Source organism: Drosophila innubila, assembly GCF_004354385.1.
Source record: "Drosophila innubila isolate TH190305 chromosome 2R unlocalized genomic scaffold, UK_Dinn_1.0 1_C_2R, whole genome shotgun sequence".
Taxonomy (NCBI): domain Eukaryota; kingdom Metazoa; phylum Arthropoda; class Insecta; order Diptera; family Drosophilidae; genus Drosophila; species Drosophila innubila.
In genome coordinates, this window is record NW_022995374.1 from 4,202,168 (window position 1) to 4,215,861 (window position 13,694).

The window sequence follows — 13,694 nt, forward strand, 5'->3', positions numbered from 1 at the left end:
TTTGTAATTTATAGATAGTAACTTATAGGTAAACTTTTACAGCTGAAACTGATGGCAGTGTATTTGCAGCTCGACATACTTTCTCTTTGCTTATTGTGCTGGCAATTTAGCCATTTTCATTTTCTAGAGCTTGGCCTTTGTTGCGTTTTTATGTTGATTTATGTGAAAATAATCCTGCCGCATTTAGCATTGGAGTGCCAGACATCCTCTGGGGCATTATTAAGCTCCTCATTGGAGCTGACACTCTTCCTTTCCTTCTCGCTGTATTTCTTGAAGTGTTTGCCCAGCCGACTGCAAATCAAATTTAGCAAACAAACAGGAAACATGAAAGTGTTGAAGTGGCTAACTTGGCATTTAGGCCAAAAGCTGTTGCCTCAGCCGATGAGCTGATGAGATGTCTTGATCGACAATGATGGGACTTACAGATTGAAATATTTAAGCAATTTCAATTAAATTTCACACCCACACACTCACAAATGTCATGTTTAAATTCAACTGTTTTCGTTCAGTTCTTCATAAAAATATTTTGCAATCGTTGATAATATTTAAAGCAAAAGAATTTGCAATTATAATAATGTAATTGTAATCATAATTTGTGCACATCTGCGGGGCATTCATTAAATTCTCGTTCGCGCTCTCATTGTCGTTCCATAAAGCGCCAACAGGCGAATTTAATTCACTTAAATATATAAAATGACAGTGGACCGGCTATTTGTGATATCAAAATTTTGTTAATTATAAAAATTACTGCCTTGGGAAAAGCTTTAGCTACCATTCGCCACTGTCTTGGCGTACAGTGACTGTAAAAATAAACGAACACGCCATTCCACGAGAATGTGTGAAAAACAAATGCCCAAATGGTTTTGAGAAAAACAAAAAGCAGCGTCTGTTTTTCCCACTGCTGCCTGGAAAATCTCAAACGCTGACGCAGCGCAACTATTTCGGCTGACTTTCCACCTGTCAATGTGCCGTGCCTCAGAGCAACGTTTCCAAAAATAGATGCAACCCAGAGCACAATTTGTTGGACTCTCTGCGCCTTATACGCGTATGCCAACAGCCAATCGCCTTGTGTTATCGAAATTGTATCCGCTCTAGCAAAATATTATCGCACCGACAGAGAGGGCACCGTCGGGAATCAAGGTCATAATGAATGTTATTGCTTCGTTTTTATAAATAATATATTTCATTTATTAAGGGCATAAATTTTGACTGCCTCAGCAAAAAAATAATTCAAATTCTCTATGCCGGACAAGCCTCGGAAATAGTCTTGTTGTTATACACTACCAAAGGGTATATTCAATGCAAGGAATCAAACCGAAGACATAAATGGTTACGGTTTCGAAACAACTATTTCGGTAAAAGGTTCTACTAGATGATAGATGGCTTAGAATCGAAAAAATATCAAATTTTCTAGATGATAAAAATTTAAATGCAGAATCAATTAAGAGGCCAAATCATGATCAAAATGACATTCCGCTTGAAAATCGGTTAACTTTTGGTGAAGTTATGTGAGATCAAAGTTTTTGAAAAAATGTCAAGGGGTAGGTATGGAAAATTGGATGATAGATGGCTTACAATCGAAAAAATATCAAATTTTCTAGATGATAAAAATTTAAATGCAGAATTAATTAAGAGGCCAAATCATGATCAAAATGACATTCCGCTTGAAAATCGGTTAACTTTTGGTGAAGTTATGTGAGATCAAAGTTTTTGAAAAAATGTCAAGGGGTAGGTATGGAAAATTTGATGATAGATGGCTTACAATCGAAAAAATATCAAATTTTCTAGATGATAAAAATTTAAATGCAGAATCAATAAAGAGGCCAAATCATGATCAAAATGACATTCCGCTTGAAAATCGGTTAATTTTTGATGAAGTTATGAGGGATCAAAGTTATTGAAAATATGTCAAGGGGTAAGTATGGAAAATTGGATGACCGATGGCTTAAAATCGAAAAAAAATCAAATTTTTTAGATGAAAAAAATTTAAACGCAGAATCAATTAAGAGGCCAAATCATGATCAAAATGACATTCCGCTTGAAAATCGGTTAACTTTTGGTGAAGTTATGTGAGATCAAAGTTTTTGAAAAAATGTCAAGGGGTAGGTATGGAAAATTTGATGATAGATGGCTTAGAATCGAAAAAATATCAAATTTTCTAGATGATAAAAATTTAAATGCAGAATCAATAAAGAGGTCAAATCATGATCAAAATGACATTCCGCTTGAAAATCGGATAACTTTTGATGAAGTTATGAGAGATCAAAGTTTTTGAAATAATGTCAAGGTATGGAAAATTGGATGATAGATAGCTTATAATCCAATTTTTTAGATGATAAAAATTTAAATGCAGAATCAATTAAGGAGCCAAATCATATTGTAAAAAATTTTGTAGAGTATTTAATAGTCAACAGTTTGTAAATAGTCATGATCTTCTTTCCGGCTCACTCTGTCAGTTGCCATAATTTAAATTAGTTGCTTGCCCTAAAGCGATTTTCAATAACGCAATGCGTATAAATTAAATTAATTGCCTGGACATTAAAGTGACGTTGACCTTGTATATTTCAAAAGTTGTTGTCAGTCTTTAGATGGTTTTGATTCTAATGGCATGTATCATGGCATTGTATTCAGATTCTTTTGTAATATTTAAGTTTTTATGGCATTTTATCTGTACTATAGTAGAAGTAACGGGCTAAACTAAATCCAAAATTGGTATTAAAATTTTAATTAGATTTTTGGGGAAGGACTATATTTCACGCATATACTATTTGTATTTTGTTTCTTGTACTTTAAAAATATGTACACCAAATTCCACATTGACCCATTGAAAGTATTTAATATATCGTAAAACAGTTTTACACTTACTAAACAAACAGAGATTATATATCATTCCCATCATCAAAAATATCAGATAATGAGGGAATTTCAAAAGATTTTAGAAAATCGGTATTAGCTTTAATTGTGTTTTCAGTTAATGGCTTTTGTACTAGATCTTCCTCATCATCTTCCTCATCAAATTCTTCAAAAAGAAATTCTTTTTCTGAGCCTGGAGTTTTTGATTTATTAGTATTGGAAGTGCCAGAGTTGGTCTCCATATTGAATAGCTGAAATTCGGTAGAGTCCTCCGAAATATCAGATAATGAGGGAATTTCAAAACATTTTAAAAAATCCATTTTTAATTTGATGGTATCCACAGCAGTTGCAGACTGTGGTAAAATGTCTTCATCATCATCTTCGTCAAGAGACCAATCGATTTCTGAATCGGAATACATTTCTATATCTGCTGCTGACTGTTTATCTTTGTTTGTTGAATTTCTTTTCGTTGACTGCAAAGAAATCTCCGAATTTCCGGATTTAAAACGTATATATCGTGCTTTCTTCAAACGCTCTCTTCGTGCTGTCCGCTTTAATTCTTCAGCCTGTGTTTTTCCCTCGCTTGACTGTGATTTATCTACATTTTTTGCACTTGATCTTGATGTGAAACTATGGTCTTCAGCTTCCAGTGGAGGATCTATAATTATTTCTGTCTCTATTTGAAAAGCTTCGCTATTAAACTTCTCAGTTTGTAGGTTAATCCTAGACGCTGTTTGAGATTCCGTCTCTGATTCAGTTAACTTTACGCTGGAATCAAGAGATAAAACTGTGGTTGACTCTGCTTGAATTGAAGTATTTTCTAAAGTTTCTTTATGCTGCGTCTCGCTGTCCATTAAAGGGGAAACTTATATTCGACCTCATAATCCTATTACCACTTCCCAATTTATTCTGACAACTTCTCCCTGTTTATTTTATTTCAATTGTTTGCCAGTGTTTTTAAAGCAATACAAAGGCCTGCTCATAATGCTAGTAAAATCTTACAACTTTAAAATTGAGATTAAAATAATAGAAGCAAAGTTTTGACACACTTAGATGAAGTGACTATGCAATAAATACTTTTGTGATTATTTTATTTGCTAATTGAATTTGAAATTTGTGAATTTTCTTTAAGCACTTTTCACTTTTCAAATTTTTTGACGCTGCGCACAATTGAAAGGCAACTCATGCCAATTTTGAGCATGAGCCAATGCATTCCAAATCCCAAATGGAAATTACAAACAAAAAAAATGTGCACAACAAGCCAACAAATAATTGCAACAAGACAGCTGGCCAGAAGGCGAAAAGGCTAAAAGTATTTGTTGAGTCCGAAATAAAAAGTGGAAATTTTTCGGATCAACAAAGTATGTTGAAATTATGTATACGTTAATTGGATTGTGGAAAAACAAAAAAAAATAAATAAAATAACAACTGGGAGGAGCGGGAATGAAAATCAGCTTGTAAAAATTTACTTTAAGGCGCGCGTCTATTTTTCACATGACGTGTGAGAAAATTATTGAAATTGAGTTTTTGGATGGTCCGGTCTAAAATTAAAACACACGACTCATGCCATGGCGACGCTCAAAGTCGGCAAAATGAGAATAAATATTACTCACACACACACACAAATACAAATACACACACACACACATACACGCTGTTCTAACTGACACCTACGCATTGGCTAGAAAATCTCACAGTTCGCTCGCTCGTATAGATGACTCCGAATTCGGATATATTTTTGGAAAATTCTTGAAAAGTGTGTGTGCTTGTGTGTGTGCGTTGATCTCTCGCTCTCGCGCTTTAAAAGCCGCATACGCCCTGTGAACTGGCATCAGTGTAGGCTTGCAATAGCTTTGGTGAAGATCATACAAACCGACTAAACCTCCCCCAATAACAAATCACAAACAAAATGTCTCTTGAACGTGCTGTTCGTGCCAAGGTGAATAAAATATGTTTAAAATTTCGGAAAAATATGTGATAAAATATGAAAAGAAGAAACTAGAAATGAAAATTAAAATTAAAAGTGTTAATGTGTTTATCAAGTTGTTAATGGTTTTGATTTAATTGCCTAGATTGCCGGCAAACGCAATCCCGAGATGGACAAGGAGGCCCAGGAGTGGATTGAGGCCATTCTCGGTGAGAAATTCCCCGCTGGTCAGGCATACGAGGATGTGCTCAAGGACGGCCAGGTGCTCTGCAGTCTGATCAACAAACTGTCGCCCAACGCCGTTGCCAAGGTCAACTCATCTGGTGGCCAGTTCAAGTTCATGGAGAACATTAACAACTTCCAGAAGGCATTGAAGGAATACGGTGTACCCGATATTGATGTCTTCCAGACCGTTGACTTGTACGAAAAGAAGGACATTGCCAACGTTACCAACACCATTTTCGCTCTGGGCCGTGCTGTAAGTTCTTAACAACAATTCTCCCAAAAATTGATCAATAATTTGATTTTTATTTTATTGCAGACCTACAAGCATGACGACTTCAAGGGTCCCTTCCTGGGCCCCAAGCCCGCCGATGAGTGCAAGCGTGACTTCAGCGAGGAGCAGCTGAAGGCTGGCCAGACCATTGTTGGCCTGCAGGCTGGCTCAAACAAGGGTGCCACACAGGCTGGCCAGAACTTGGGCGCTGGCCGCAAGATCTTGCTCGGCAAGTAAATCCGCCTGGGGTTCTCATTAATTGTGTCAATCTTTCTATCATTTTTTATTAAATCTATGTTTAATTGTTAAGTTTAAATGCAACATTAAACCAACAAAAAATATTCCTCACTCACAAAAACAAAGAAAAACATACACACACACTTACACAAATGCAAATGCACATGCAACAACACAAAGGCTTGTAGATGCGCCTTATATTAAGTATACGCCTAAGTTTATTTATACAAAAATAAAGATGATGAAAATGTGGAGAAAATGTAAATGAAAATGAAAACGTATCTGATTTAACTCTTAATGTAGAACGAATAGCTAAAACGCGTTTCGGCCATTAAACTTAATGGCACATTTGCGAGACATTTGGCGAACTAGGAGAATTAAATTCCAGCAGAGCATTTCAATATAACCTTCAGCTTATACATAATGTGTGTTGTAAATGTGTGTGTTGCTTTTGTGTGGGTGTGTATCTTTTTATTTATTCATTTGATTCTCTATCTATATCTGTATTTACATATATATAGCTGTATATTTACGCTCAAAAATCTTTTCACACATACGATCTAAATATGGCTGCCTTATATATGTATATAAAGATCTATAAGTAATAATACTTATATGTATACCTGAGTATATAAACAGCCTCTTTTAAAAGTGTGTGCGAAAAATTCCACTGAAGCATGCTGAGGTCATTGCAGACACCTACTTAATAGATAATCAGATACATTCGTAGACATAAGGATAGAAATTTGGCAATTAAACGGAAATAAGGAAAACATCTCGAAATTATGTTGCCACAATTTTTGCATTTTATTTAAATTGTTTTTTTTTCGGTAATACGTAAAATGCAGGTGTGATACGACATTGAAAATTATTGGCAAATGCCACAAACATTAGACCAGACAATTTCAGAATTTCACGACCCCATTTAATTTGCTATGCACCTGACAAATTCTTTAGCTTTCTTTTTGATTTATTCATCATAATTTAATACATTTTTAGATTATTTTGCGTTCCACTTTGCTGCATTTATGTGGGTTAAAATGAAAAATGTACTTCATTAGTTATTGCTAATTGCGAGCACGACTTTTCTAAATATATTTCTCTTAGTAATCTACATTTCCACAAATTCTATTTGCTAAATATGATTAAGTGGAAAAATCTTGTTTTGATTTTCTTTTAAAAGACTAAACATGTAGCTGTTTTTTTTTTTTAAATTTATGATATTTGGATTAGTGAGAAACAGTTTTTAGTTCAATACCTTTTTAAAAATGTTGTCCTTTTGAATATAAATATTAGTAAGATCTATGCCAAATTTAAGTCAAATTGACATCGAAACAGACATGGAGACGTTTTCTACCTTTTTAACAATATTATAAATTCTTCTTTTGCCTATCTATCTCTTTAATTTATCTGTTTAATTATATAAAGCTATTTTTAAGAAATTTAAAAATTTATAGGTAAGAGACGAGCAAAATTCACGTTGTAAATGACTCAATAATCGATTTAAATCGTTAACAAGCTATATTGGAATGAATAAATGGCGTTTCTAAAAATGTAAATATTTATAATTCTGCGCAATTGGGCCAAATGAAAATAATCGAATGCGCGTGGCATACGTTGAAATTGTTTACAATTCGATATTAATAATTAGGGAAATGTTTTACACATTTTCAAAATAGAAATGCATATGTATAAATTATATAAAAGTATAAGTTTTTTATGAGAAATTATACATATGAATTTATTCAAAAAAATTAGCTACGTATTTTCGTGCAATTAATTATGATAGTGTGTTAGATTCAAAGAAACGAGAAGAACGAAAAGAAAAACAAACATAAAGTATCAAACTTGACACTGAAATGTGCTGATATTTCTTGTTTGTTCATTAAAAGATTTGTTGTCCATTTCATGGCTAAATAATGTGTATGTGTATGTGTGAGAAGGTCTGCATGATAAATAGTATATCATTAATTTAATTTATATTATTAATTTTTGTTTCGTCATTTTTAACAAACATATTTTTGTTTATTAATGTTCAAGAAAACATTTATACTCGAATACTTAATTTTCATATACGAAATTAGTGGGTAGTTACTAGTAAATACAAAATATGCATCAAAAATCAAATAACATACTTATTATCAATTTTTGAAAATTTTATATGGTAAATCAATGAATCTATATATCTGTAAAATTTTTCGTAATGAATCGGCAATGTTTAAAATTTAATTTAAATCTTTATGTTTATTTTAGATTTACATCGCTAATAGTTACACTATTAAAAGTAGGTAAATAAGAAGATGTCTTCCAAAAAGCAGACGGAATAGGGTATGACAAAGCTGACTACAGGGTAGCAGACATTTTACATCACTCAACTTCCACATTCCAGACTGCTTATATAAAATTTTCATATCGAATTATTTGAGTCAGCTAGATTTGTTATTAAGTTGAAGCACAGGTCGTCTGCAGTTCGGCAATGCGTTGGGTTAATCGCTTTAGGGTCTCCTTCATGTCCTTGATATTGGAGCGTTTTAAATTCAACCTTTCGACCGTTTCATCATAGTCATGCATAAGAATTGGCATGGTTAAAAGACCACCCTGAAAGGTGAGTTCTGTTTTTTGTTTATTGAATTGATTATGTGTCAATTTGGCTAGATAGAGACTGTCCCGCAGCTGTCGTTGACGCTCTTCTTCCAACGCCAATTTCTTCCTGTGTCCTTTCAGTTTTGCCTGCAGTGCAAGTGTATATTCGCGAGAATGCTGACTTACATGCACACTTGTATTATAGTTCTGCCGCATCCTTTTTAGTTCATGATTTTGTTCTAATTGAAATGATATGATTAAGTGCATATTTATCACAAAACTTTAATAATTACCATCGATCTTCTCTTCCAATGCAATTACCTGATTTTGTAGGTCAATAAATTCATTTGCGGTGAGGCTCTCAGTTATCTGATCATATTTAAGGATTTTCTGCATTGCATACAATTAGTATAATTTAAATAATAGTATAAAATATGTTGTTGAGTACTTACTGCGGTTATTACAGCAAATGTATGCTTTCTTGTGATTAAAGAAAACCGTGTATCACTAATCTCATCTCGATACTTTCTCATAAGCCTTAGTTCGCGATTGGCTATTTTTCTCAGATGTTCAGATTTACTACCAATGGTACTGAGGATTTTTTTTTCCAGACATTTTTCCCGATGCTGGGATGCTTCAAAGAGTTGCGACACTTCCTCTTCAGCGCGACTTACAGCAAAGGCGTTTTTAGCCCTAGTCGTTGAAATCAGATTTAGATAATGATCATAATCTACCAAGGCATCGATATATCTATCGTATTCGATTTCAGCTAATCTGGGCGACAGATTTTCGAATACTCGAACGATCTTCTGTCGTCTATGATATTCGACTAATTTATGATTGAGATAATTATGCATATCTTTTGCAACGCAATAATCTTCAAATACATTTTTTAAAGCGCTATAAAGTTTCTCTTTATCGAGCTGTCTCCGGACTTTTTCATCGTTAGGATATGTTTCAATTCGCTTGACAACATTATTAAGGATTTCGGATAGAAAATGCTTAATTATTCCACAAGATTCGTTCAAGACGACATCCACGGAAACATCTCTTTCCTTATGGGGTGAGTTTATTAAATGAAATTGAACAAGCTGTTCATAATCCTCATCCCCAGGAAAGATATTGTGGGCAGAAAGTTCTAATTGATTTATATCTGAAAAGCTGACTACCGACTTAGATTCCCCATCCATGATTTGAGATTCCACACTTCCGAACATATCAAATTCAAATGAAGAATAAGATGAAATTGACGAACTCGACAGACTTTCTCCAGTCAGAGGATTAACAAATTTACCTTTATCTATTACAGTGCTGTAGGTAATTGGTTGTCCAGTAGAAATAATGGAGAGCCTGAATTCTTCTTCGGCGTCTGCAGAAATGTCAGAGATTGAAGGAATCTCAAATGCATTTAAGAAATCCATTTTCAATTGAATTGAATCCGCTGTCGTTGTTGGCTCTACAACTTCCATCTTTGGACTTTCCAGATTCTCATCTGAATAGTGATTCAGAAGTCTTTCGACTACTTCACTCTCATTTGACATTTCTAAGCTAATAGTCTCAATATCTGTAGGAACTGAATATCGTGTGGGTGTGGCAATAGCTGTGTCCTGTTCCGTATAATTACTACTTGAATTATCCATAGAAATTTCAATTGGCATGTCTTTTTCAATTACTTTTTCGTCAACATTGAAGCGAATACCTCGTGCTTTCTTCAGCCGAGCCCTGCGCTCTTCTCTCTTCTCTTCATCTGTTCTTTCTGTCGGTTCCGGAAAATATACTGTTGTAAGAGTTTTGCTATTTCTGGGGACTTCAATCATTAGCTTTTGATCGGCTTGGATAGCATTGCCTTCCACATCTTCTTGATTCTCATCACCTTGAATGGCTTCGGGATCATTTGGGGTTATAATTGAGCCTGTTGCAGTGTCCATTGAAGGTATTAATTATTTTTTTATTTTTTGTATATATTTTAATATTTTTTCTTGATTTTTTTGTGTAATGTGTGTTAAACTTACATTAAATCTGACTTTCTATTTTAAAGCAAAGGCATCTATACTATTAAATTCTTTTATTAATTGAATTTTCTACAAATTTAACAACGGAGAAATAGCACTTGAAAACAATCATAATCATACCATTATTTGAGGCTTAACACAAATTTGAAGTATGTACGAAATTTGTTAATTATGCAGCAACTGTGGCCTGCTTTTCATTTCTATCTCGACATATATATGACATTTTACGCCCAAGCAAATTTTCACTGCCTTTAAGTTGATTGATGTCTTTGCAAACTTATGACATTGATAAATTTTTAATAAATATAAAAAAAAAAATACAAACAAATAAGTATAAGCGTAGCTGGCAAATATTTAGTTAGGACATCAGGTGCCAGTTGATTTCCATAAAATGCTGCAATGCGCGTTGACGCAATTTGCATAAATTGTATGAACTCCAATGTACAAACAGTTGCCAGACGATTTTATTATTTTTTTTTGCGCTATTAAGCTTTGGCAATGCCGACATAACCACAAGTACTTTCAAGATAAAGGAGGTTTAAAAAATATAAGCTAGACATTGTTTTTATATTTCAGCGCAGCTCAAAAGTATGCAATGAAAACAAAGCAAATTCTATTAGTGATATTCCAGAAATGTAAAACAACTGAAAACCAACCAAAAATGTATGAGTTTTTGGTTGGTTTTTAGATGGTTTACATTTCTGGAACACCCCGAATATCAGGCACAGCCCTAAAAGCGTGTAATAAAATCTAATAAAAAGTAGCTAAGTATTTCATTGCAAGCCTAAAAGTAGGCAACAAAATTTAAGATATTTGAACTTGCCTTTTTTAAATTATAAATAATCAAATTGAAATTACATTTATAAGTGAAAATAAACCCAAATATAATATTTTAAATTCATTAGTTTCATTATCCATTCACAGAGTTGAGACCTGCTATAATCTTTGTATATGGAAATATTATTTATTGCTAAGAAAAATAATATAAATGACATTATCATGGATTGTATTTTAAATAACTTTAAATACAACAAAATACCTATTTTGATGATTTTATTTTTGTTCTTTGGTGTATACCCAATAACCCTTTTCAGTTACCAGGGTATAAGCAGTGAGGCGTATAAATTGTATATTCCGTTGAATTATGCAGTAGATTTTCATTTCAATTCGTTTCGTCACTTGGCTTTTTGATGTTCCCAACTTATGCAATGGAATATGTATTTGTATTTGCTTTGTGCTAAAGTGGCAGGACATTCATCGGGGAATCAAATTCAATCAGCTGGCTGTGAGTTCAGTTATGCTTTCTTAGCTTTAAACTTTTCCAGCTACTTAAGGTCATAAGCCATGACTGTTAAATATTTGCTTTTAATTTCGCCAAATGCTCAAACAATTTTCCGTCACCTTTTGACACCTTTTACTCAAACAATGCTAATGTTTTATATCAATTTTGACTGTCTTATGAAACATTTTGTACTCATAAGTGTTAAGTAATTTATACATAATAATAGAAACAGCATTTTTGAGTAATGCTCTTAAGTTACTTGCAAATAAAGAGATATTGTTTGAGCTAAAGATTTTTATTGAGCATGCCGCTCACGTTGCTGTTTATCAATGGGAATCCTTTTTAGGCTGCCATCGCCGTCGCCGTCGCCGTCGTCGTTGGGGATTAAGTGGCATTTGCCTGGGTCTTAGTCTGGCATTGTCTGCTCGGCCTTTGCACTTAAAGCTGACAATCCAATCAATTCATACGCACCGTGGTTTACGTCTCTACAATATTGATTGAATATATTATTAAACTGCGTCGTCAGTTGATAAGCATAGCTGCATCTGACGTATTATGATTATTACGAGTGTTCACACAGTTTTCGCACTCATTTGAATGTTTCATGTTGTTATTTAGTGCGTCAGGTTTTTAGTTAGTCTAGTCTTTAATCACACAAATTGCGCGTTCGGTTCAGTTGATCTTTGCTGATCTTACATGGCTTATCAATATTATAGAGAAGCAGCTCAATTTGTATTCATTATGCAAGTCTAGTTGAAATTTGCGCATAGACTTGCCCAGGCAGTTCCAGTAAATTGCGCATTCAGAAAAATGAACAAAAGTGAGCAGAAATAAGTGTGTTGCCGACTTTTGTATACCTTATAAATATTTTCTAAGTATTTCTATATGACTTATATTTGTATATGAATAAATCATCAAAGTGTAAGTAGCCATTGGTAGAGTAAACTGAAAGTACTAAAGTGGAAAAGATGCATGCAGAGTCGGGTTGAAATTCTAGATATGGATTCTCTTGGAATCTTGAATCGGTTGCAGCTTTGCAGCTCGCTAATCAATAATGCTTTAATTAGATTTGAGGCAGTGTCAGCTGTGTTGACGTGCCTGTCAGCCAATCGTAAGACTGGACTCTACAAAACTGATAATAAGCAATGTTTCATAAGAGAGTGTAGACAGCATTGACGATCAGTTCAAAAACGCAAGTTGCAGCGCGAGGTACAAATTAATTGGAAGCACACACAGTTACACACACACACAGGACTTACAACTCAAAGAATCAACATTTAAAAATATGAATTCATGGGTTTTGATATTTGCCATGGCGGCAGTGATGTTGGAGGCAGCTTTAACTATGCCTGTGAACATTGATGCAACTGAGGATGTTGCATTGAGCGACGATGAACTGCTTAAGCAGCTGGGTGGCAAGAGTGTGGAGGAGGAGTCCAACAGCGTAGAGCACATGCGAAGACGTCGAGGAGCTCGTGAGGATTCAAGTAGCAGCTCGGAAGAAGACAATCAGGATAAAGTGCCGAAGGACAAAGAGCGCGGCAGCTCAAACAGTGCATCCTCATCATCGGAGGAGAAAACGACAAAGTCCGAAGTGAGTTCGTCTGTTCGTCGCAAGCGTGCGGTTCCAGAATCCGGACCTGGACTGCTGGATGGAGTGCTGACTGAAGCGGAGTTCAAGCTAGATTCGGGTGAACTAGATGATGTGGAATATGCTAACGGCTGCGCCGAGGACGAGGAGCACGCGAATAGGATCGACAACGAAACCTTCGCAGAATAGAGTTAATTTATAGCTTTAATAATTCTACTCCTAGCTATAGTTAATAATAAAATTTCGAGACAACAAAAAAATATATGCATCACAACTTTTTCTTATCTACAAGGCGGCGTAATCATTATCAGTCTCGCTGAGTTCGTCCTTTATCTGCATATTTGAGGAGTGGGAGCAGATGAAGACAAAAAGAGTTGAACGAGAGGCTGATAAGAGCAGGGGGAGTTGAAGGCAATTGTGGCCAAACGACATGTCCGGTCGATAAGTGAGTTTCTGGGTTTCGCCCTCGGGTTATAACTAAACTTTCGAAGAACTCTTCAAGTTTCTGTGCTGGAAACCTTTGTCTGACAACTGTCAAAGCAAAATAAATTAAAGCTCCATTGCTGTTGGGCTTTTCCAAAGAGTTACGGGTCGTAATCGCAATGTATTCCTGACAACTTGCTCGTTAAAAATAAAATAAAAATATATATATAACCTTTTGACATCGATTTGAGATTGCCGACACACTTATGTATTTTTAAACAACAATAATT

General features: G+C 34.5%; 3 protein-coding genes across 3 annotated transcripts; 2 read left to right on the forward strand and 1 right to left on the reverse strand.

Moving 5' to 3' along the window:
• Positions 1–4,662: 4,662 nt before the first annotated feature.
• On the forward strand, positions 4,663–5,784 carry LOC117784651 (muscle-specific protein 20). Its single transcript, XM_034622450.1, has 3 exons — positions 4,663–4,792; positions 4,926–5,258; positions 5,322–5,784. Exons 1-3 carry the CDS (start codon positions 4,763–4,765, stop codon positions 5,511–5,513), a joined length of 555 nt encoding a protein of 184 aa, XP_034478341.1. The 5' UTR covers positions 4,663–4,762; the 3' UTR covers positions 5,514–5,784.
• A 1,953-nt stretch (positions 5,785–7,737) lies between these two features.
• Positions 7,738–10,024, reverse strand: LOC117785949. Its single transcript, XM_034624239.1, has 3 exons — positions 8,549–10,024; positions 8,390–8,486; positions 7,738–8,335 (listed from the first exon to the last, which is right to left on the reverse strand). The coding sequence occupies exons 1-3, from the start codon at positions 10,022–10,024 to the stop codon at positions 7,956–7,958; spliced, it is 1,953 nt and encodes a 650-aa protein (XP_034480130.1). The 3' UTR covers positions 7,738–7,955.
• A 2,524-nt stretch (positions 10,025–12,548) lies between these two features.
• Positions 12,549–13,243, forward strand: LOC117784676. Its single transcript, XM_034622478.1, has one exon. It carries the CDS (start codon positions 12,676–12,678, stop codon positions 13,168–13,170), a length of 495 nt encoding a protein of 164 aa, XP_034478369.1. The 5' UTR covers positions 12,549–12,675; the 3' UTR covers positions 13,171–13,243.
• The last annotated feature ends 451 nt before the right edge of the window (positions 13,244–13,694 follow it).

Excerpts from the sequence above, each read along its gene's own strand:
- LOC117784651 (XM_034622450.1), top strand. The coding sequence starts at position 4,763 with ATGTCTCTTGAACGTGCTGTTCGTGCCAAG. Across the intron at positions 4,793-4,925 it reads AACGTGCTGTTCGTGCCAAG|ATTGCCGGCAAACGCAATCC; the intron begins GTGAATAAAATA and ends TTAATTGCCTAG. Across the intron at positions 5,259-5,321 it reads TTTTCGCTCTGGGCCGTGCT|ACCTACAAGCATGACGACTT; the intron begins GTAAGTTCTTAA and ends ATTTTATTGCAG.
- LOC117785949 (XM_034624239.1), bottom strand. The coding sequence starts at position 10,024 with ATGGACACTGCAACAGGCTCAATTATAACCCCAAATGATCCCGAAGCC. Across the intron at positions 8,487-8,548 it reads CATTTGCTGTAATAACCGCA|AAAATCCTTAAATATGATCA; the intron begins GTAAGTACTCAA and ends TATGCAATGCAG. Across the intron at positions 8,336-8,389 it reads ATTGGAAGAGAAGATCGATG|AACAAAATCATGAACTAAAA; the intron begins GTAATTATTAAA and ends CATTTCAATTAG.
- LOC117784676 (XM_034622478.1), top strand. The coding sequence starts at position 12,676 with ATGAATTCATGGGTTTTGATATTTGCCATGGCGGCAGTGATGTTGGAG.